This window comes from Triturus cristatus, chromosome 8, assembly GCF_964204655.1.
Source record: "Triturus cristatus chromosome 8, aTriCri1.1, whole genome shotgun sequence".
Taxonomy (NCBI): domain Eukaryota; kingdom Metazoa; phylum Chordata; class Amphibia; order Caudata; family Salamandridae; genus Triturus; species Triturus cristatus.
Window position 1 is genome coordinate 319,937,048 of NC_140591.1, and position 22,612 is coordinate 319,959,659.

The window sequence follows — 22,612 nt, forward strand, 5'->3', positions numbered from 1 at the left end:
TTCAGGGTATCTGGCATTTTTTTTGTAGGGTATTTGTTGTTTAGGAGCTGGTCTTCTTACACTAGTTTTTACTCTTCAGTGGGGGTGGTGCGCACACCCTTCACACTGATTTCACCCTACTCAGTCTTTGGTGCCTAGTAGTAGTGTTACGTTTGCATTACCCTTTAGATTGTTTCTATCAGTAAATACTTGCGCAGTGGGCTGTGTACCCATCTTTAGTTAAAATGCGCAATGGACAAGTGTACTCACATTTTATTTAGTTATAGGTAACGGGCAGTGTATCCATCTTTAGTTTAGTTAAAACGTGCAATGGGCAGTGTACCCATCTTTTGTTAAAATGCGCAATGGGCAGTGTACCCATCTTCAGTTAAAATGCGCAGTGGGCAGTGAACCTTTATTTTATTTAGCAATATGTAATGGGCAGTGTACCCATCTTCAATTTAGTGGAACCGCGCAATGGGCAGTGTACCCATCTTTATTTAATAAGCGCAATGGGCGGTGTACCCATCTTTACTTGTAATACGCAATGGGCATGTACCCACTCTTTAGTTTGTTATACTCAGAGGTGCTTTAATGTTTTAGTACATGAGGCGTGCAAAAGAGGATGAGTGTATAGGTATTTACATCTCTCGGGGATCTTATTTAATGTATTAGTATATTAGGTGCGTTAAACATCTCCCGGGGTTCTTCACTCTCCTAGTCCTGCACTATTTCCTCCATGGGGCTGTGTGTAGAAATGTAGTTGGGGTGTCAGACCTTTTGGGTTTTTTTTTTTCCCCAGCTGTCAGTTACGCTACCGCTTTGCACTTCTTTTTACCCACTTTATTTGTTCTGCCTTCTCTAATCTCTGTTATTATCTACTCATATTCTGTTTTTCACTTTAATCACACTTGATACATGCAAGGTTCCAACTTGTTCTATTGTTTTTCCCAAGGGAAGGGGAAATGCTATTTGTATGTTTTGAACTTGAATCCTTGCTAACTACCACTCTTCTTTCATTCTTGTTGCTTTTTTGCTATTTCCTCATCTCTTATTTCTATCTCATTGCATTTTCATATTTATTCTTCTTATTTATTGTGTGCGATGTTACATGCATACTTATTCTTATTTTTGCTGCAATGTCGCAATTATTGTTGTTTATTGTTCCCAAGGAAAGGGGATATGTTGTACCTTAATTCCCTTAAGTGCATTCCCCTCTTAGCTGCTCAGCCAGAATGAATGTGATGGATGCATGGAATGTTGGAGTACCTGGTGAGAGAGAGAGTGGAATGTTGGTGTGCCTGCTTGCGTGGAGAGAATGACAGTTGGAGAGAGCGGGCTGAGCAGCAACCATGCTGCTCCTGGTGGGGCCATCATCTAGACTAATCTTGTCATCTACTGAACTACCTTGTACCATCTGGTAACCAACTAATAAACCTACTTGAAATATACCTCAAGGCTACGTCTGGAATTTACTACCATTCATCTTTTCTACAGAAGACATAGATGTGTTGTCTTCTCAGATGTGCTGCGACTACTGCCAGACATTTGGTAAATACCCTGCGAGCAGTGGTGACTCCAAACGGTAGTACCTTGAATAGGTAATGATGACCTACTATCATGAATCTAAGGTATTTGCGATGAGCGGGATGAACTGAAATGTGGAAATATGTGTCTAAAGTCTAGAGTAGACATACAATCGCCCTGCTGTAGAAGTGGGAGCATTTGTTGAAGTGTCACTAAGTGGAAATGCTCTGAAAGTATGTAGAGGTCTAGTTCTCTGAGGTCTAGAATAGGTCTCAAAGAGCCATCCTTTTTGGGGATGAGAAAGTACTGGAAGTACACGCCTGCCCCTTGATGTTGTAAGGACACAGGTTCTATGGCTCCATTGGACAGGAGAGACTGGACCTCTTGCTGAAGTAGATGTAAATGTTCTGGTGACAATTTGTGAGAGCGTGGTGGAATGTTTTGGAAGATTGTTGGTAAGCTCCAGGCAATAACCATGTTGGATAATTCCTAACACCCATTTGTCTGTGGGGATAGATTGCCAAATGGGGAGCAATTGTAGAAGACGTCCCCCCGTTAAATGATCGGGGGAAGTGGAGGCAAGTCACTACTTGTTAGGGGAGGGGGAATTACGTGATGTGGAACCCCTGCCTTGACCTGTTGTTGTTGCCTCTGTATTCTCCTCTAAAGAAGCCCCTTGTAGAGGAAGATTGACTGTTGCCTTTGTAGGAGTCGGCAGTATCGTCTGAGGACATGGTTTTCGACCCTCTACAATAGAAGGGGCGACAAAATGAGCCATGATTAGAGGGAGACTGCAGAGCTCTCATAGACTTGGCTACTTCTGTGTCTTTTTTAATTTTTTCTAATAACTTATCTACTTCGGGCCCGAAGAGATGTTCCTTGCCAAAAGGAGTATTGTTGTACTTCGGGTTTAAAACCAGAAATCATCAACCATGCATGTCTCCTTAATAACACATTAGTGTTGATCTCTCTAGCTGAGGTGTCTGCAGCATCTAAAGCGCATCTAATTGAGGAATTGGATAGGAGCTTCCATTCCTGGACTTAACACTGGGCTTTTGCTTTTTACTCATCTGGGAGGTGTTGTGGCAACTGCTCCATTTAGTCCCAGTGTGCCCTATCAAATCTGGCTAGCAGGGCCTGGGTGTTGGCAACGTGCCAATGATTTGCTACTTGGGCGGCTACTCGTTTACCGGAGGCGTCTAATAGTTTTGACTCTGTCTGGAGAAGGAGCATCCCCTGTAGTCTGCGAATTGGGCAGTTTATGTGCATTAGAGACCACCAAGGAGTCTAGTGGTAACCGTCCTTTAATATAGACTGGAAATGAGGGAACAGGCTTATATTCTTTATCAATTCTGGGGTGAGAATGCGAGCACGCACTGGATCTTTACAGATATCATCGGCATGTCTCATCATACCTTTAAGCATAGGTAGAGTGTGGCTAGCCCTTTCTGTGCTACTGAACGTTTCAAATAGGAAATCTTCCTCTAGAGATTCCTTGTGTAACTGTACCACATGATATTATGCAGCTCTAGCAAGTAATTCTAGAAATCGTGACTGAGACGGCCCAATTAGGTCTTCCTTTGGGTGGACCATAGTGTAAACAGAAGGGGCACCTCTTCTGACTCTCATCCATACAGGGCTTAAATTTTCCCCTGCTGTTGTTTTGAAAAAATATTAAGGGAGTGGAGATTCTCAGGGAGAGGTCTTGCATACGAAACAATCTGCACAAATCTTTGATATCTATTTGACTGGAACGGTGTGAAGATCTACTTCCTGATGTAGCCATGGTCATTTGCATATATGCCTTAAGGGCCTTAAAATATGCCTTCACCTGCACGCTTTTTTCTGCTGGTGGTAAACACAGGACTTGCAAGACTGGGGTGATGTGCTCTGTGCAAAGATGGTGCAGCCATAACATTATGGATTCTCTGATGCGTGATTAACAACTCTGCAGAGAGGCTTTCATAGATCAATGTGGGGTTTTCTTAGACTGTTGATACACTATAGAAGGTTGCACTAAGAGGGATACAGAGGATGACTGTTGTACAGAGCACTGTGTGATGTTGGTGGTCATATTGCCTGTGCTGGGAATAAACCTGCCTTGAATTATCAACAGCAGTGTGACTGGATCTTCTTAACACTGGGGCGACGAGCGGGAACCCCACCAACTACTTGCCACTGCCAAGTTTTGGATTTGTGCATTTTGGGATCCGAAGGGGTTTCGGCAGGATTTCTCTATCTTCCTGGATGGTGTAGAATTTGTGGCTTGATCGCTGTGGTGTATCGACGTTTGGGGGCAGTCTGTTTCAAGTGATTTGAGGATCAGTGGAGTATTTTGTCACGGCTCTGCACGAGACGTTGCTTGAAGGGCGGAGTCAGGAAATGAAGGTTTGTGTTGCTCAAAAAAGTAATGCTGGTGAAATTATATAGATGTTGAAGTGGTGGCTGAGTATGCCATCGTTTTCAAAACCGTGGGCAAGAGGTTTTACCCTACCAGGAATGTAGTTTTGGAGAGGCACATGTTTCTGCAATGGGTGCAGCTACTGGGTGAGTCTATTGACGCTTTTGCCTCCTTGTTGAGGAAATTGGCAGTCACCTGTAACTACTGCAATCCACAGGATGAGATCATTTGTGATCAATTAATTAAGAAAACTAATCATCGTAGAATACAGGAGAAATGGTCTACCGACAATCCGTATCTGGAATCTGCCTTAAGTATTGCAAGGGGTAATGAAACTTCCAAATTGTACTTTAAAGAATTGTCGTCTCCATCAAGCGATATGCAGTGCAAGGAGAGCAGAGTGCAATGGGATAAGGACAAGGACCACCGCAAGGATGTGTAGAAGAGAAGGCAACATAAAACAAACTATCACTTTGATGCGAAATAAAAACATAATAACAATGTTTTTTGTTTTAGGTGTGGGAGTCAAAGTCATGTAGGGACAGCAAAGAATTATCCTGCAATGTATTCCTTGTTTCAAAATTTAATTGCAAGGGGCACTTTGTTAGAGTGTGCCGAATGGATGGACCGCAAAAGGTAGCGGTATCCAGTGTGGAAGAGCAACAGGAAACACAAGTGTGCAGTGATGTGATATAGTGTGCGGAAGAGTAAACAAACGGTAATGACTAGGGTTTGGAGTATGCTCATAGGTTACAAGCTGGGAAAAGAAAGCCTCCTCATTGTAATGTACGGATTAATAACACAGAAGACAGTTTAATGACTGATTCAGGTTCAGCATTTACATTAATTGGTCCATATTCTTTTCAGAGGTTATAACCATAGCCTTTGAATACACCGGCAGTGAAATTGTTTGCCTATGGGAGTAAACAAATTAAATACATAGGTGAGCTCCAAGTGACTGACGTTTGAAGAGAAGAGTGCTGTGCGCAAAGTTTACATAGCAAAAGAAGTATCACATTTATTGGGAGGGATAACCAGGCTGAACTGGACATACTTTTGGATCACAATCAACCTGATCACGTCATTTCTAGGAAAAAATTGTGTAAGACTGGTACAGCACAAGAAGTGAATTAAAAAACGAATGAACTATGGGTCAGAGAGTTTCCTGAAGTGTTCACAGAAACTTTGGGAAGACTCATATGTTTTCAACACAAGATCGTGTTGAGAAGGGGAGCTTTACCAGTAGTGCAGAAAAGTTTGTCGAGTACTATTGTGTCTAAGGAAAGGGTTATCTAGAAAATTCGAGAAGCTATGTCAAGTGGACATAATTGAGTCGATTGAGAGGTCAGATTGGCTATCTCCAGTGGTGTTGGCACGTAAACGTTCAACTCAAAACACAAAAGGATCGGGGGAGAATACAACGCTATTTTTTTTTATCAGTGCTGTGGTACAAATCCATGATACCAAAAGTATCAAGATTCAGGTATAGATAGGGGTGAGTCCAAGAGGAAAACAAAGACCTTTATTAAAGTAAGATTGGTCTTTTTTCTCCGCTTGGGCTTAGCCATATCCACGCCAGAATCTTGGTAAATAAGGAAATAAGGTATCAGTGATTTGCACCATAACACTGATAAAAATAGCGTTGGGGGGGGGGGGGGGGGAGGCTTGGTGAGCGTGCTCCCGGACCCCTCCGCCATCCGCCCATCCAGAGAGCCATCCGACACTTAAACTAGTGGCTGGGTCACTGCATCACCTCTGGCTGCACCTCTGGCTGCGGGAAACGCATCTGTGTGACGCCTCGTGCCGGACTCGACCTCCCGGCAGAGCCCTGCAATCTAGATGGCGGCTCCCCCGTGCTGATCGGCGCGTCCTGAGGCCGTTGGACCCTGCTGGCCTCTCCTCGGTCTGGATCCTCCGCACAATAGGAGGGGCCTCCTCCCCCGTGATTCCGTGGTGCGCTGTGAGCTCCGGAGCGCAGCCTGCCTCTTTCTCCGCTCCCAGAGTGCTGAGGTGAGCAGCGGTGGGGGCCCGGTCTGGCCCGCCGTCCTGTATTTGCCACGGTTGGCGTGGGGCTGCCCCTTTGGCCAGGCCCACTGGAGAATCCCGCAGCCGCCCCCTGGTGCCCCCGTGGCGTGGCTGGCACATCGACCGCCGTATCGGGCGGGGGAGACTTAGACTTCAATCGCCTGGCTGCTTCTGGGGCGGCCAAGGAGCCCGTGCCCGGCTGTGGCGGCCTACTGCATCCGGCGCTGCGAGGCCCTGTGTCCACCTGTGCGACGGAGCCTGGAGGCCTGACGGGGCAGCCGCGGTACTGTCTGCCATCTACGCCCATCTGGAGCGGCGAGCTGTCGCTTAGCGGTGTCGGCTGCTGAGGAGGAGATCTGCAGGCGGGGAGGCCTGACGCCGCATTGCCTTGGCAGCCGGCGGCACCTGAGAGGGAGAGACACAAGGTGCTGAGGCGTGTTGGGGGGTCTCCCATTACCTGGCAAGAAACACTTCTCTGTGAGACCTTCAACCACTGAGTGGCTTTTGGTGGTGCCGTCTGGAGCACTTGCGGCGCTGGTTTCCCTTCGCTTTCCCAGTGTCCTCAATGTGAAGAAGGACCTGCGCCGTGACAACGGACGGTCCGCTGAGGACGCGGGGCCCCCCCCGTCGCCCCCTGGGCCCGGGCGGCTTCTCGGGAATCTGTGGAGTCCTGGTGGTGGGGCCTGTGCGATTCCCGTTTGCCCTTGCCGAGCCTGCGGTCGGTGCCGCTGCTGGGGGCGCCGCTGGCGGTCGGTGGAAGCTCTGTGACAGGTGGCGTATTCCTGCGCTCTGGACTAGAGGTAAGGAGTGGGGGTGCTGAGGCTTCTGAGTTTGGGTGGAGGATTCGGCCGTCGGTCGGTCGGCAGGCGGGTACGTGGGACCCTGGTTATCACGGCTTCCTTCCCCACACCCGGTCTCCTCCCCCTCTCCCCCACTACCGGTGCGCCTCCTGCGACCTGCAGCTACGGTGTGGGAACCCTGCTGAACCTCTCCTTTCCAGGTCTGGCACGGCCCATTACTGCGCTCCCGTGGTCTCCTGCCACATCAGTCCTGGACCCGCTATTATCCCTGCGGACATTGTATGAAACTGCTCTACGGAACATTCTGTGGCCCCCACGGGGTGGATCCCTGCTTAGCCCTGGAGCGGGGCCCCTTCTCCCTTCCTCCTCCTTGACTCCGGCCGCGCATTTCGGTTGGTGGCACCCTGGCCCCCACCGTAACCTTGCACTAGCTGCTTGTACCGGCAGAGCCACTGCTCTGGCTTGTTGACTTCTCACTGTGGGGTCTGCTTGTAGGGACGTGAGCAATCCTCGACTCTCGGGAGCCGTCATGGGCCGTACAGAGAGGTCAGCGAAAACTCCGGCCACCCAGACTAAGACGGATCGCTTCACCACCTCGGAGGCGGAGCTGCCGGGGGTGGGCCTGGACAGGAGGCCCCTCCACCTGCGGATTTGGCCATCATCCTCCAGGCCATCCACGCATCCCAGACCTCGGTGGAAGGCAAAATCGCAGAAGTGCGAGTCAACATGACCCTCATTCGGCAGGATCTCTGTAACGCCACTGCCCGTATTACAGAGACCGAAACCCGCATCTCCACTGTCGAAGAGGCTGTTCAGCAACTTAAAGGGCAGGTGGCCCATCTTCAATCGCACACTCAAGAGTTGCATCGCCGGGCAGAGGATGCTGAAAATAGACCACGGCGCAATAACCTCCGCCTGGTGGGCTTTCCGGAGGGGGTGGAGAGGGGCCGTGCGGAGGGCTTCCTGGAGGAGTGGCTGCAGTCGTGGGTCCCAGAGGGCTCTCTCTCCCCATGATTTGCGATTGAGCGGGCCCACCGATCTTTTGCCCCGAGGCCGGCGCCGGGTGCGCCCGCCCATTCATCATGCGGATTCTCAACTTCAGGGACCGTGACACTGTGTTGGCTGAGGCCCGCAAACAGAGGCTGCGTTACGAAAATTGTGCTGTTATGGTCTTCCCAGATTACACCCGCGAGGTCAAAGGCCAGCGCCGCTCCTTTGGGGAGGTCAAGCAGAAGCTGAGGGCACTCAACATTCAATACCGGCTCCTCTTCCCGGCTCGCCTGCGTGTGGTATTCGCGAACAAAACACTGTTCTTTGATGACCCGACGGCGGCCTGGACCTGGGTGACGGAGGAGCGCCCCCTGCAGGCCGGGGTTCGGGTGCTGTACTCGAAGTGGGCAGAGGGAGGTCCCGACCGCCCTGCTCCTTTTGCTCCTCAACCTCAGCGTAATCGCTCCCACAGGAGCCATGGGTGGAGAGGGGCCCGTTCGGCCTACCCGCCTGGACCTTCACGGCAGCCGGTGTTTCCCCCTAGGGGAGCCTCGACTGGGGGGCGCTCCGGCTCTTCTGGCTGCCTGGATGGAGGGGGTGCTTCGCCCGGGCCCCCGGTGGTCGACCTTCCGGACTCGGACCTCTCCCGCAGCCCGATGCTCCTGCACAATCCTGCTTGAACTGGTCTCTGCCCGCCGGGCCTAGCTCCGCGGCCAGAGACGGTGCCCCTGCCCAGATCATTCTTCCTTTCCAGATGGACTTGTATACACATAGCCGGACGTGAGGAGGGGTCCTCCATGCTATCCTATTCCCAAGCGTTTAAGTTTGGTTGTTACTCATTGGTTGATTGTTAGGGCGACAGATGCTTCCGTTCCTGAAGTGTAGGGTGTGGGGGGGGGGGGGGGGGGGGGAGGGGGAGTGGGGGTTGAGGGGATGGGACCGTTGTCCCGGGTTTCAATAGAATTTTTGGTTCTTTTTCTTTCCTTTCCTTCCGCTGCACCAGCTTTCCCACGGCACCTGAATTTGCGCCTCATGAGACATGCAGATCTCCCTTCGGAGGCCCCCATTGACCGGTTCCTATGTTTTGACTGTTTTGGTTCTGCCACACTAGTATCCACGAAGCTCCCTGACTTACACCCGATAGGACAATCGGAATGGGCCTCCCCTTTCAGACTTGTAATCCCACTAACATCCCAAGCGCTATGTCTAACACACACCATTGATAAGCGCCCCCTGCGCATTATGTCATGGAACGTTAATGGTCTCTTAGATCGCTTCAAGCGCATGGCTGTCCTCAGGTACGCGCAGCGCTTCGGGGCGGGCATCCTACTCCTACAAGAAACCCACCTGCTGGGCAATCACTGTCCCTTCTTAACGCGGTACGGCTACGACAGAGTGTGGCACTCAGGCTTTACAAGGGGTTCCCGAGGGGTGGCGATCCTGGTGAAATGCTCCCTTCCTCTGGTGACTGTCCAGACGACTCTTGACGCCCAGGGCACTTTTGTGGCCCTCAGTGGCACGTTAAACGGCAACCCGCTCAATCTGGTGTCCCTTTACTCTCCCCCCTCGATGCTAACGAAGGTTCTAGCTCAGTCTGTTGACCTCCTGGCGTCCCTGCCCGCTGGTCCCATATTTTTCGGGGGTGACTTTAATGCGGTCACATTTCCTGACCTTGACACAACGGGCCCTCCATCCCCTGGAAGAATTGCACAGGCCAAACAGCTGAGGTCTTGGTCCGCGTCGCTAGGTCTATGCGATGCCTGGCGTTTATGGCACCCCCACTCTAAACAGTTCACACACACCTCAGCGGCACACCATACACAAGCACGCATCGATGCCATCTTTGTTTCCTCTACGGATTGTCTGTTGATTCAAGACGTCTCGCATCTTCCGAGAGGTATCTTTGACCACTTGCCAGTGATAATCCGTGCAGGTCCCCCTCACCCCCCGCCTCAGTCCGACAAACTTGGCGGTTTAATGCCTGGTATCTCCAAGACAAGGGTTTTGGGAGGGTGGTGAGGCAGGAGCTAATACAGTACTTTCTTTCTAATGAGGGCTCCTTGTCTTCCCCTGGCACCCTGTGGGAGGCGGGTAAGGCCACGATTAGGGGGGTCGCCAAGGGTCAACCCAAGCTCCAGCGACAAGCCCAGCTGGAGCAGCTTACCTTGCGAGAGGCGCAGGCTCTGCGCCTCGAACGTGCCTCGGCCCGATCCCCAGATGCCTCCACCACAAGACTTCAGAACCGGCTCCGGTCGGAGATCAAACAGCTGTCGCTGGACACGGCCAAACTCCTCTGGCGCTCCTCGGTGGCCAGGGTGTATGGATGGGGCGACAAGAATGGTTCGCTCCTTCACCGCCTGGCTACGTATCCTAGGGCGAACCGTATCGTCCCTGAAATAGCAGCACCGGACGGGTCATTGTGTCGTGCCCCATTGGAAATGGCGCAAGCCTTTGCCGCCTACTACCACAAGCTCTACGAGGCTCAAACCCCATCCCTGTCCCTGGCGGATCTGCTGGACGCTGAGGGGGGCCGCCTTCCGTGTGTGGATGCCGCCAGTTGGGTCGATCTGGATCGCCCCATTTTCCGCGAGGAAATTGGCGATGCAATCGCTCGTGTCGTCCGGCAAAACGCCGGGCCCTGACGGCCTTCCCCAGGAATACTATTCCCAATTCCGAGATGTTCTCATCCCCCACCTGGACGCGTTATTTTGCGAGGCAGTGGAGAGAGGCTCCTGCCCCCAGGAAACGGACATAGCCACCATTGTAGTCCTCCCGAAGTCCCAACCCCCATCACCACAATGCGCAGACTACTGCCCCATCTCCCTCATCAACACGGAGGTCAAACTGTTCGCCACCCTCCTTGCCCAGCGCCTCAAACCTCATCTGTCTCGGTTGGTCCACCCTGACCAATGCGGGTTTATGCCCTCTCGTGGCACCCGGCATTGCCTTCGCAGACTGCACTCTGCCTTGGCCCACCGACACCTCCTCACCCCATACCTAGCGCTCCTCCTGGTGGACTTTGAGAAGGCCTTTGACTCGGTGGACTGGGGCTTTCTCCATGATGTTCGTGATATGATGGGACTCGGTCCCCGCTTTCGGGCCATGGTCAAGGTCCTGTACGCCCTCCCGAGGGCTTGTGTTCTGGTAAATGGAGTCCTGTCGGAGCCCTTCTCGGTCTGTAGAGGGACGAGGCAGGGATGTCCCCTCTCTCCCTTACTGTTCGCCTTAGTGATGGAACCCTTGGCGGCACTGATGTGGTCTTGCGATCAGGTGCGGGGCTGGGAGTGGCTCAACGTTGAACCGGATAAAATCGCCCTCTATGCAGACGACGTCCTTATCTACCTGGTGGATCCCGCCCGGTCTGGTCCCCACTGTTTACGTATCTTACAGTCCTTTGCACAGGCCTCAGGCCTCCGATTGAATCCCAATAAATCGGTCCTAGTTCCCCTTCACCTCCCGCGAGAATGCTTTGACTGGTAGCTCGAAATACCTCTACGCCGTCAATCATTCAAATACCTCGGGATCTGGGTGGCCTTGCTGCTTGAACTCAGCTGGGCCCTTAATGTCACTCCGCTGGTGAAGCGGGTCAGGACGGATCTCCAGCGGTGGCAGTCGCTACCCCTCAACCCCATGGGGAGGGTGGTCCTTTTTAAAATGATGGTGCTTCCCCGCTTTCTCTATATGCTTCAGAACACCCCCACGTGCTTTCCCAGGGCCTGGTTCCGTGAACTTGACGGTTTAGCCAGCAAGTTCTTGTGGGGAAGGGGTAGGTCCAGACTAGCGCTCGGTACTTGCAGGATCCCCTCGTTCGACAGGGGGTTGGGGATGACTCACCTTTATCTATACTACTTAGCCACACTACTTCTCTCCATACATGACTGGTTCAACGGGGGTGGTCTGACCCGGCCTATAGGCTTGAACTGGGGGAGATGGGCCTGGCTCGAATCCAATCCTTTCTATATGGGACCCTGATTCCAGCCGGTCTTCCAGAGGTGACGCGCTCGGTGTTACTGGCTTGGCGGGCGGCTCTGCGACACACCAACTGGACACATACACTGACCCAATGTACACCTTTGTGGCACGGAACCTGGCTCAAGGAGGTGACGGGGCTTTGGGGACCTCATCGGCATCACGCAGCTTGGGGACGTGTGGGTGGGGGGCCATATGCGTTCCTTTGAAGATCTCCGGACCAGGTACTCACTGCATTCCTCACAATTTTTTCGCTACCTCCAGCTGCGACATGCCCTACGCTCACATCTCACAACAGGCACGAGGTTGCCAGATCATAGCCCGCCTGAAGCCCAGATTATGTTTGGGGACTTGGGGAGGGGTGGCATTTCCCGCATTTACCGTACACTGATTAACAATACCCCGACTTCCTTGGACCGACTGCGGGCGCAATGGGTGGACTGGGTGGGTCCCTTGGAGGAAGAAGACTGGCGGGACGCCCTTATGGCCCCCAGAACGGTCACTGCCTCCGCTAGGCTGCGCTTGGTACAGCTCTACTATCTACATGCCGCATATCTTACCCCTGCACGCCTTCATCACGCAGGGCTTAGTCCGTCCTCAGCCTGCACCAGGAGTGGACATGAACCTGCTGACTTCCTCCACATGGTTTGGGCTTGTCCCCTCTTGGTGGGATTTTGGCGGTGCATCGAGGAGGAACTCTCTGAAGTCTTGGGGTGGGAAGTTCCACACAACCCTAAACACACGCTCCTGGGCATCACCGATGGGCTGGACGGGTCGCGCAACGAAAAACAGTTCTTTACTACAGCTATGGTGGTAGCTAAATGAGATATTGCGGCCCCTTGGAAATGCCCCGAGCCCCCAAGGGTGGGGCACTGGCGGAATGGAGTGGACTGGTGCGCCACACAGAAAAAAGTCATGTATGCAGCTCGTGGTTGTCTCAAGAAATATCGCAGAATTTGGGGGAAATGGTTGGGAGAGTGGTTTGACTGTCTACATCTTCTTTCTGCTCTATTAATGTCTGCATGTTGGGTGTTGAGAACTCATGCTTGTAATCCTCGATCTTTGCAATATGGTGCGAATCGGTTGGTGCTTTTCTTTTGTAAAATGAATAAAGTTGTTTATCAAAAAAAATAGCGTTGTAGAAGCCACCAAACCTTTATGTGTTTTGGGGCATGTATAAGTGGCAAATCACTTTGTGTTAATTTGTGTGATCTTAATCTAAATATATCGGTGGATAGAGAACCATTGCCCAATATATCAGATATGTTGCTATGAGCTTTACTACTATGGACAAGTCAGCTGCTTAGCACCAGGTGGAATTAATGGAGGATTCCAGGCATCTTACATCATTTGTAACATCTGAAGGAGCTTATCGCTATAAACATATGCCTTTCGGTTTGGTGTCTGCCTACTCAGTATTCCAGATAATAATGAGACTTATGTTTAAGAATCTGGAGGGGGTGCTATATTTTCAAGATAACGTGCTGGTATATGGCACCAATGTGTTCGAGCATGATGACCGGTTGAGACGACTGTTGATGAAGTTATGGATGCATTATTTGACGAGTTGATAATTGTAAATCTAATAAGGATTGTGTGGTTTAGTTAAGTCATCATGTATCTCGGGATGGGATCTAAAACCAAGATTCTGGAAGCCCCTGAACAGGTTCCTGTACATGTAGACAAAGACCAGCTAATATCTTTGTTGGGACTTACTGAACTTTATTCACAATGTTTACTACATTTTGTGGCCAAGACTTCTTCGTTTAGGAGATTATTGAAAAAAAAATGTGAAGCATGTTTGGGATGATGAATGTCAATTGGCATTTAAGACGGTGAGGTCCGACACTGAGAATGCCAATCTTCAAGCCTTTTGATACAAGAGATGACAGTATTATTGTGGCTAATGTGAACAATGCCAGTGCAGGTGCGGATTTAATGAAAAGGAGAAAGATTGGGAGTGAAGAAGTAATGTTTTTTGCTTCTAGGGCACTTCGTGGGGCATAATTATCATACTCCACACTCCACCATAGAAAAGGAGGCCTTGGCATTATGGCGGGGTGCACAGCATTTTAAGATGCATGTTTGGGGTGCACACTTTACAAGCGTACTAATGACAAACCATTGGTGAGTTGATTTACTACGAAGAGTGCTGTTAAGGCCACTCCTAGGATAGGAAAGTGGCAGTATCCCTTTAAATACTAGGATTGTAAGATTGAATATGTACCAGAAAAAACATAATATTATTGCAGACTGTTTGTCACATTTACCCCTGAAAGAAGAGGGTTGCAGTGATAAGTTTGAGGATGAGATTGATTTGGTTTGTGCCATGGAGTGGAACTGGACAAAACACAGATCTCTCCAGCAAATACTATTATTATTATTCCCTGAGAATTACTGGCCACACAAAGATGTCGGCAGCATGTGGGTTGACCCCATAAGCCATAAGATGTTTTAAAATGCAGACTTTGCAACCAATTAAGAGTAGAGTGCAGTGGTGTACAGTAGAGTGGTTTATAGTGCAGTGGCATAGAGTTAAGTGGTGCAGAGAGCAGTGGCGTAGAGTATAGTGTTGCAGAGTAGTATATAGTAGCATACAGTGCAGTGGCATAGTGTATTCGTTTTGAGTAAAGGTGTGTGGAGTGCATTGGCCTAGAATACAGTGGCGCGGAGTGGAATAGTGCAGAGTGGAATATAGTGGTGTAGAGCGCAGTGGCATAGAATGGATTGTTTCAGAGTTGAGTGAAGTGGCATAGAGTACATTGGCATAGAGTAGAGTACCATAGAGTGCAGTACCATAGAGTGCAGTGGTGCAGAGTAGATTAGAGTGGGTTAGCGTAGACCGGAGTGGAGTGGTGGAGGGTAGAGGCAGTGGCAAAGAGTGGAGTGATGCAATGTAAACTGGTGTGGAGGCATAGAGTGCATTGTCATAAAGTAGCATAGAGAGTAGTGGTGCAGAGTAGACTGCAGTGGCATAGAGTTCAGGTGCAGAATAAACTGTCAGTGCAGTGGTGTATAGTAGAGTGGCGTAGAGTGCATTGGCATAGAGTGAAGTGTAGCATAAGGGTGCAGAGTAGAGTGGCCGAGAAAACACTGGTGTAGAGTACAGTGGTGAAGAGTAGAACAGAGTGGTATAGAGTGCAATGGCGCAGAGTTGCAGTGTAGAGTGTTGCAGAGTAGAGTATAGTGGCACAGAGTTTAGTGTCAGAGTGCAGTGGTGAAGATTGGCATAGAGTGCAATGTGTAGAGTGAAGTGGTGTAGAGTGCATTGGCAAGGAGTGCAGAGGTTAGACTGGAGTGCAGTGGCATAGAGTAGAGTGGTACGGAGGAGGTGTGCAGCATAGATTGCAGTGGCGTAGAGGAGAGTGGAGTAGGGGGAAGTGGCATAGACTGTAGACTGAAATGGTGCACGGTAGAGTGGAGTGCCGTGGCACAGACTGCAGTGGTACAGAGTGGATGGCATAGAGTGCGCTGGCAGAGTAGAGTGGTACAAAGTAGAGTGCATTGGTGCCGAGTGCAGGGTTGATAAATAGAGTGGCGTGGCAAAGAGTGGCGTGGCAAAGAGTGGCGTGGCAAAGAGTGGCGTGGCAAAGAGTGGAGTGGCAAAGAGTGGAGTGGTGTATAGCACAGTAGAGTGCTTTGGCATAGAGTACTGCAAAGTAGAGAGGAGCAAACTGAAGTGGCGTAGTGTGAAATGGTGCAGAGTAGAGCACAGTGACGCAGTGTGGAGTGGTGTATGGTGGTGAGGCGTAGATTGAGTGGTGCAGAGTAGAGTGCAGTGGTGTGGAGTTTTGCAGAGTGGAGTATGCATGGTGTGGTAACACACTGGTATTACAAACAACACATCTTCAATTGAAATGACCATTACACTTCCCCAGGCATAGTTTTAATGATAAATAGTATACAGCGCAAACACTATAATGTGTGGAAATGTCATCACCTAGTGTATTGATTTGTTTTGATGGTATTAAAATATTTGTTTCCACCACACTTCAGAATTACCCCCAGTAGCACGCAAGATTATCACATAAATCCTCTCACTTTGAAGTCAGATAAAGAAAAGAAAGTAAACAATACGCTTCTTCTGTAGACAGCGCCTGACATTTGACCTCTGACATTTGACCTCTGTCAAAAGCCAATGGTAAGCCACAGGCTACACGTCGCCTGAGTAGCTTTTTAGCGGAGGGATGACTGCTTGCTTTCACCTAGTTGGTAATAAATATTATGGTGAAGACTGAGCCTCTGGATGTCTCATCGTTTCAACTGAAAAAGCATTGCTTCGAGCCCTCAGTTCCAGTAGGTGGATTGCATATTATATGCCCGTTATTTTCACAAATACCTTACAATTCCATGAAATATAAAACTAAAATAAACACATTTTTCGTTCTTTCCCATTCTAATTTTATGTTAAAAAATAACGTGTAAGCTTTGACCGTCAAATTTGTTTTATTCATCAACGTACCAAAGTGAAATCTAAGTGGCTTCCACTAGGTGGCACACTCGTGTTAGCGACGAACGTTTCAATACATTATTTTTACTTCCTCGTTCAAATTGGAAATGGGCATTCACAAACACGGACAGCGCATATCTGTACGGCACCCGCACGCCGGTTATGGACCGCTCATAACACCTGCGACTGACTGTACAACAAGAAAGACAACCACCTTTGCCACGGAACATACACTAACGTCTGCATATGAATTATTTTCATTCAGCAGTCGCATGCATCAGATCTGGAAGTTGAATCCACTAGGACACTCTAGTAAGCAAAAGGTGCACTCTTAGGGACAAGATTATGTCAATAGTCAGTATTCGTGCATCTTTGGGCCCTTATATCACCTCTTAAAGTACTGGTAGCGCATTTACTAATGGGATAAACCGCATAAGCAAGACTGCAAAACATGTCTCCTGCTTGGGTGAGGTTTTCGGCTCACATTTAAATTAGGATCTTATCTAAACGTAGCGTACATCAATGTTGTTTTCACTGAGCCTCCAATTTTGTGACCTTGAAGCCAACAGCTAGCTACACGTAGGTCATCAATGCAGTCGTAATGGTGGTGTCTGTCTGTCTGCTACTGTATGACACTGCAGATCGATCAATGGGGAACCCTCCTTATCAGGGACATTGTCCATAATACGAACTGGCAAAGCCAACCGGTCTGGCATTGGTTGCCAGCCTTTTGGCAATTATTGCTTTGCATTTTCATGGATTTTGTAAAACTTCATTTTTCAAGAAGCTGCCAGGCCCCCATCAATAAAAACATTTTTTGACTAAAGGCAAACATGTTTTTGGGGTCTCAAAAAAGCTGACACTACCATTAAAGTCCCTGGCACTGAAGGGAAACACCTTGTGTGTGGATGTGCTCCTTGTGAAAGGGCAACCTGCCCTAAGTCATATTGAAGTCAGCCAGTGGCAGAAGTGGACTGACACTGCCCTTTGATGCATGCTGGAGTAGGGGAAAGAAAAATGTGAATAACATAACCACAGACTAATGGATGAATTCTGGCTAAAAACCCCTATATGTAAGTATGTAATACACATAATTATTGTAAAATCAAAAGGCATTGGCTAACACAGATGTAGAAAAGTCAATTGGACTAGTATTGACTGCCAGCCTCTTGCCTTTGAGAAATAAGGCAAGAAAATAAGAGGGAACTTGGACCAGGATGGTCTGATAATCTAAACTACCTCTTAGGCAGGATCTGCTGTCATAGTAACAGGCTAGAGTACTGCATCAATCCTTCCACTATTGACACTTCCATGCACGGAGACTAGGTGGATCCAACTGCGAGCAACACAGAGCGCCTCCTTTCCAACCTGGCGATTTGATGCTATGTCAACGTGGCGCTAGCCAAGTGGGACGAGGCAATGCCATTAGACCCTTTTACAGGGAGTGCCTTTCTCTACCAGCTTTACTCCCTTAAATGGCCCCTATAATCTATACCCTTGTCCAAAGCACTCCTACTTCCCTTGTTGGGGATGGATCCAGCATCTTATGCCCTGGAGTCTCAGAGACCCCTCTGAGAGAGTCCACAGTGACAAGGGTGTCACACATAGTGGAGGACTGGGACTGATCCCCTTACCACTGGGAGCCGTCCCCTACCCTGCCGGTCGTCGGACACTGTGTTCCTGCTGGGTTTCCTACCCCCTCCCCCACCTCTTCCCTCCTTCATTCCTCAGTGTGTACCTGTGACTAAAGCACTCCTCTCCCCTTTTTGAGGAGGGATCCAGCATCTTATGCCCTGGAGTCTCAGCAACCCTGCTGAGAGAGTCCACAGTGAAAATGGGAATCACACAAAACTGAGGACTGAGAATGATCCCTGTCCCACCCAGCCAGACGTCAGACACAGTGACTTCCCCGTCTCCACGCTGTGTCCCCCACCTGCTCCACCTCCGCTTCCCTCCTTCATTCTTTGGCTACCTCCCCTTTTCCCTTCCTCTCTCCCCTGAATTCCTCTCCACCTGCCTGCTTTGTCTATCCTTATGCCTATGCTCCGCTTAATTCTGCCTCCCCTCACCCTTTTACATTACCCCCTTACCCCTCTACACGCCATTAACCTAAGAATTTAACTTGTAACTGTTGTACCTTCTGTAACAATATGTAATTTGTAACCTATGTAACTCTCCTCATGTAAAGCGCTCTGATACCTCTGGGTCTAGCCAGCGCTATATAAAACTCTAGTAAATAAATAAAAGGGAACAAAAGGAAGGATAAAAAGGAATAAAAGAAGGAAGGAGCAAAAATAGGAAGGAGCAAAAGAAAGAAGAGCAAAAGAAAAGTAATGAAAGGAAGAAGGCAAGGAGGAGAAAAAGAAGCAAAAGAAAAGGACGGCAAAGTAGAAAGAAAAAAGGAGAGAAAAAAATTGATAGGGATGGAAGATTGGTAGAGCAAACTGATTAGCTTATATTGAGAGTTCATGTGAGTGGATATGAAATAGCAGCAGTCAGATAAACGAGGCAGCTCAAAGGATTTATAGGATTGGCTGAAGATTGGATCTGATAAAGCTGGAATGAGTCCTGTGTTTACATAAAGGTGTCCTTCTATCACATCAGGCTCTAAACACAAAGACAACGCTAAAGTAATTATAAAGTGAAAAGAAAAACACTAGCATTGTAGGAAACTAGTGTGAGTGGGTGTGCTCCTTGTGAAAGAGCGAAACGTAGTCACTCAAAGTGAAGTTACCCAGTGGCTGAAGTAGCCTGAACCACTGCCCGGTGTTGTATGCTGTAGTGGCCGGAAGCAAAATGTGAATGATAGCAACAGATTAACGGATGAAGAGATGCGGCTGAAAGTACCCCTGAGTAACTATATTATACCTATAATTTTAGTAAAATCGAAAGGTCTTGGCTAAAGCCAGAACTCAAAAAGGGCCTATGTGGCCCACACCAGTCAATAGTTAATGAAAACCATAATCCGAGTACAGTGGGCCTGTCATATCCGTGAGCCCAGATGCCACTGCACCAGCTCCATTATTACCAACATCACTGCTCTTTCTTTAAATTGTCAGCAGTCTTAATAAGCTGCCTTTAATATATTTCCCCTCTGAAAGAATTTCATCCCTAAATTAAAAGTTTCTGATGGATGAGGTCCACCGTCAAGAGCAAATTGGTGATCCCTCAAGATGCCAGGTGCAGAGGTGTACCATCACTGACTGACTAGATGCCATTGGTTTTGAACAGGGTGCAATTGGGAAGTGGGGCCAATGGAGATTTCTGCACAAGGTGTTATCCCGCCAAACGTTTTGAAGCATATGAAAGAACATTCTTTAGGAGAGCCTGGTGGGTATCTGATGCTAGGGTGGGAGATTTGTTGGACGGAACACAGACGTGTAAGCATCTCCAGTATTCCACAACATTGGTGTTTATGTTTAGACCGCTTGTGAGGATTCTTGTATCTTTGATGTACCAGGGACATCTGAGAACAAACTGATGACACTGACCTTCTTAGCCCTCAGAGACACCATAAAAGTGTCTACGGTGTGGTGGGTCTCTGGAATACTCGGGAGCACTGCCAGTATTAGGTGTTGAAAAGCAAGTGTCACCAGCAGATTTAGATCTGTGCTTTACCTTGGGGCTGGTGCTCCAAGCATAGCCCGATACAGCACCTTCATGCGAACTCCATCACAATCAGCACCTCTGTTGTGCACCAGATGATAGGCTGTGTGGGCATCTCCAAGCTAGCTCTCAAACTGAGAGTAAAGCTTAGCCTCTTCTCCAACAGGGAACAAGCTACCCAGATGCAGAGCCTGGGAAAATAAGTTTGTTACTTAACTTTACACTTCTTCACAAAAAAGGATCCTGGATACTGCAACTTAACAAAGACTAGTGTATCAATTACTGCTTGGGTGTCGAAATGGTCTTGTCATGTGGCGAGAAGGACCAGTGTGGTTCTAGGATCCTAGATGCCATCTTGTGTGGGCAGAACAGTAGACACGTACCGGACCAAAAACATTTATGGTGGAAAGGTCATCTGGTAACAAGGGATGCTGTAAAGCTGCTATATGGGCAACATTCATGGCCTTTTTCAATCTTACAAACCAGTCTTGCGGATGGAGTTGAAGACTGTATTCGATGATCCACCAATGGAAACAAAGGGAATGCTACTGTCTACAGCGAATGCTGATCACTTAGGACTGACTGGCACTGAGCAGAGTGGAACTTTTGGCCACGGATGAGTGTGTCCCTAAGTACTACTGTGTCAGACTGCAGCAAATGCACAGAGGGTGACAAGACTGAGTTCTACACAAATCATTTGAGACATGTAGAATTAGCAACAATGCTGTGGGAAAGAGTTATCATGAATGTGTTAGAACGTACAGGTGCTGGAGGCAGGGTACAAGGGTTCATGAAGTCCTGGCAGACCAATACTCAAGATGCCCAGAGGTTTTTGTCACAAGAAGCACTATGACAGAAGCAGAGTAAAGCTTTCCAGAGAGGGCTTTCCCTGGACTTTATTAACAGACAAGAAGGTTCAAGGGACCACAGAGTGGAAAGAGTTCGGCTTAAAAAAACGAACGATATGAACCATCCAATAGCTTCATTCTTTCACCCGAAAACAAACTGTACGCAGGGGAGATTGAACAGGATGATTATCGTGACGTCTAGTTAGATGGTAAAAGTGTGTGGTAAAGAGCGAAAGGCTAAGGTGGATAAATGCTGGTAGCATATTCACATGCCACAACCTGGAAAACACAGATCAAAGTGTAATGATGTGGCAGCTCAATATCAGGCTGTGTCCAGAGCGCATGAGCAGAAATCAGTATATGTAACAGGAGGAAGAAAAATTGCGATAGAATCAACTTTAGCTTCAAAAAATGAGCAGCACTATTGTTTCAAGTTTGTAAGAGTGACAATCGTAAAAGTGGGAGAAGAGTATATGGAATGGGAGAAGAGTATATGGAATGAAAGAAGTGTGCATGTCTACATTCTGAAACAGTAAAGGTATTAAATGGTTTGCAATAAAAAGTGCGAGTAGGAGGAAGAAAGGTTTGGAACATTACTTAGATTTCTAGATTTGATGTTAATGTAGAAAGCAAGGAAGCGGTGGAAGTAGTCCAGATTGAAATTGCTGACCTGATGAGTGCAAAGAAGAAATGTAGTTGGGTTTGCTAGGCCCCGGTGATCTGCTAAAGACCAGGTTTCAGAATTGGGTGTACACATGAACTCGCTTTAGTCACTGTTGTGTCTCTATATGAGTGAATTTGTGGACTATGTTATAAGATGCAAGATGTGTGGTTAGCTGGAACACTGGAGGACTCGTGGACTATAGTGAGAAACTCTTTGGGACTCTCCTGAGGCTACATACAACAAGTGATCAGATACTCCTAGGACCTTCCACTGTGATCCTGGGTTACAAACCTTGTTGACAAATAAATAATTGTCTATAAATTATCTCTGATGGGGAACAGAACTGGTTATAGATACCTGTGTTTCTTGATGATAGTATGACAGCACAGGGAATCGTCCTTTGCTTCTGAACTTGGAACTACCAACAATTATGGGCTTGCTTGCAGTTCTGGGAACATAAAGTTCTCTAGGATATGTTTCACAGATCTAGAGAAACAAACATTAATTATGTTAACTACAAAAACTTTTCTGGTTTAAAATCAAATTCCACTTGCTATATCCAACCCAATTGAGTCAATGTACAGCACACAGATAGAACATTCATTGAAGCAGGTGCACAGTATTGAGAAATGGTGATTGTCGATTTCGCACAGTCTTGCTTGGCTAATATTTATGGAATAAAGTGCTCCCTACAGAGAATACTGCAAGTAACGACTTACTTCAAAGGTCTTACAGAAATGAGCCTGAAACCAGCAGGCCTTAACAAGGTTATTGAACTCCAAAGTGATTTGTGATGGCCTCAAAGTACGGTATGGAATATCTCATCTTGCCATTACTCTTCCCCAAACCTCTTTAAAAATAAACAGCAATAAGGAGCCTGTAACAGGTTACAATACGTTTTTCATGCAGTTTGCCTTTTCATTGTGTTTCAAAAGAAGCTGTAGTTCAAAAGAACAGGTTACTTACCTTCAGTAATGGTCCCATGGTAGATAGTCTATCTAACTGCAGATTCCTCACCTTACAATACTCATAGGCATCAGATTGGATCCGGGGACTTTTTTAGGCAATACTCCCCACTCACCAGAAGGTGGACCTGCATGCCTCCATAGTTACTACACACCGCTCCCGAAGTGGCTGAGGAGATAAACATATAAGCGACAATCCTGCATGCTGAAATCAGTTTTTTAATCTTTCTCCTTCCGAGAGCTCAGATATGACACACTTTAAACAAATTGCAGAAGACAGTTTGCCAAAAGTTAATTTGGAACCTTATTTTAATAATGTTCAGGAGTTCACAGCCCTGAACAGGGCAGTGAGGAATCTGCGATTAGATACTGAATCCACCAGAAAGCG

The 22,612-nt window shown here is 48.3% G+C and overlaps 1 protein-coding gene across 2 annotated transcripts in view; it reads right to left on the minus strand.

Annotated features, from left to right (window-relative positions):
- The window catches only part of MTMR6 (myotubularin related protein 6), a 592,867-nt gene that overhangs the window by 192,317 nt on the left and 377,938 nt on the right, over positions 1-22,612 (minus strand). For both annotated transcript variants that reach the window (XM_085621607.1, XM_085621606.1), the window contains one exon: positions 21,617-21,745. In XM_085621607.1, the coding sequence (XP_085477733.1) occupies positions 21,617-21,745 (129 nt within the window). The remainder of the gene's footprint in view (positions 1-21,616; positions 21,746-22,612) is intronic.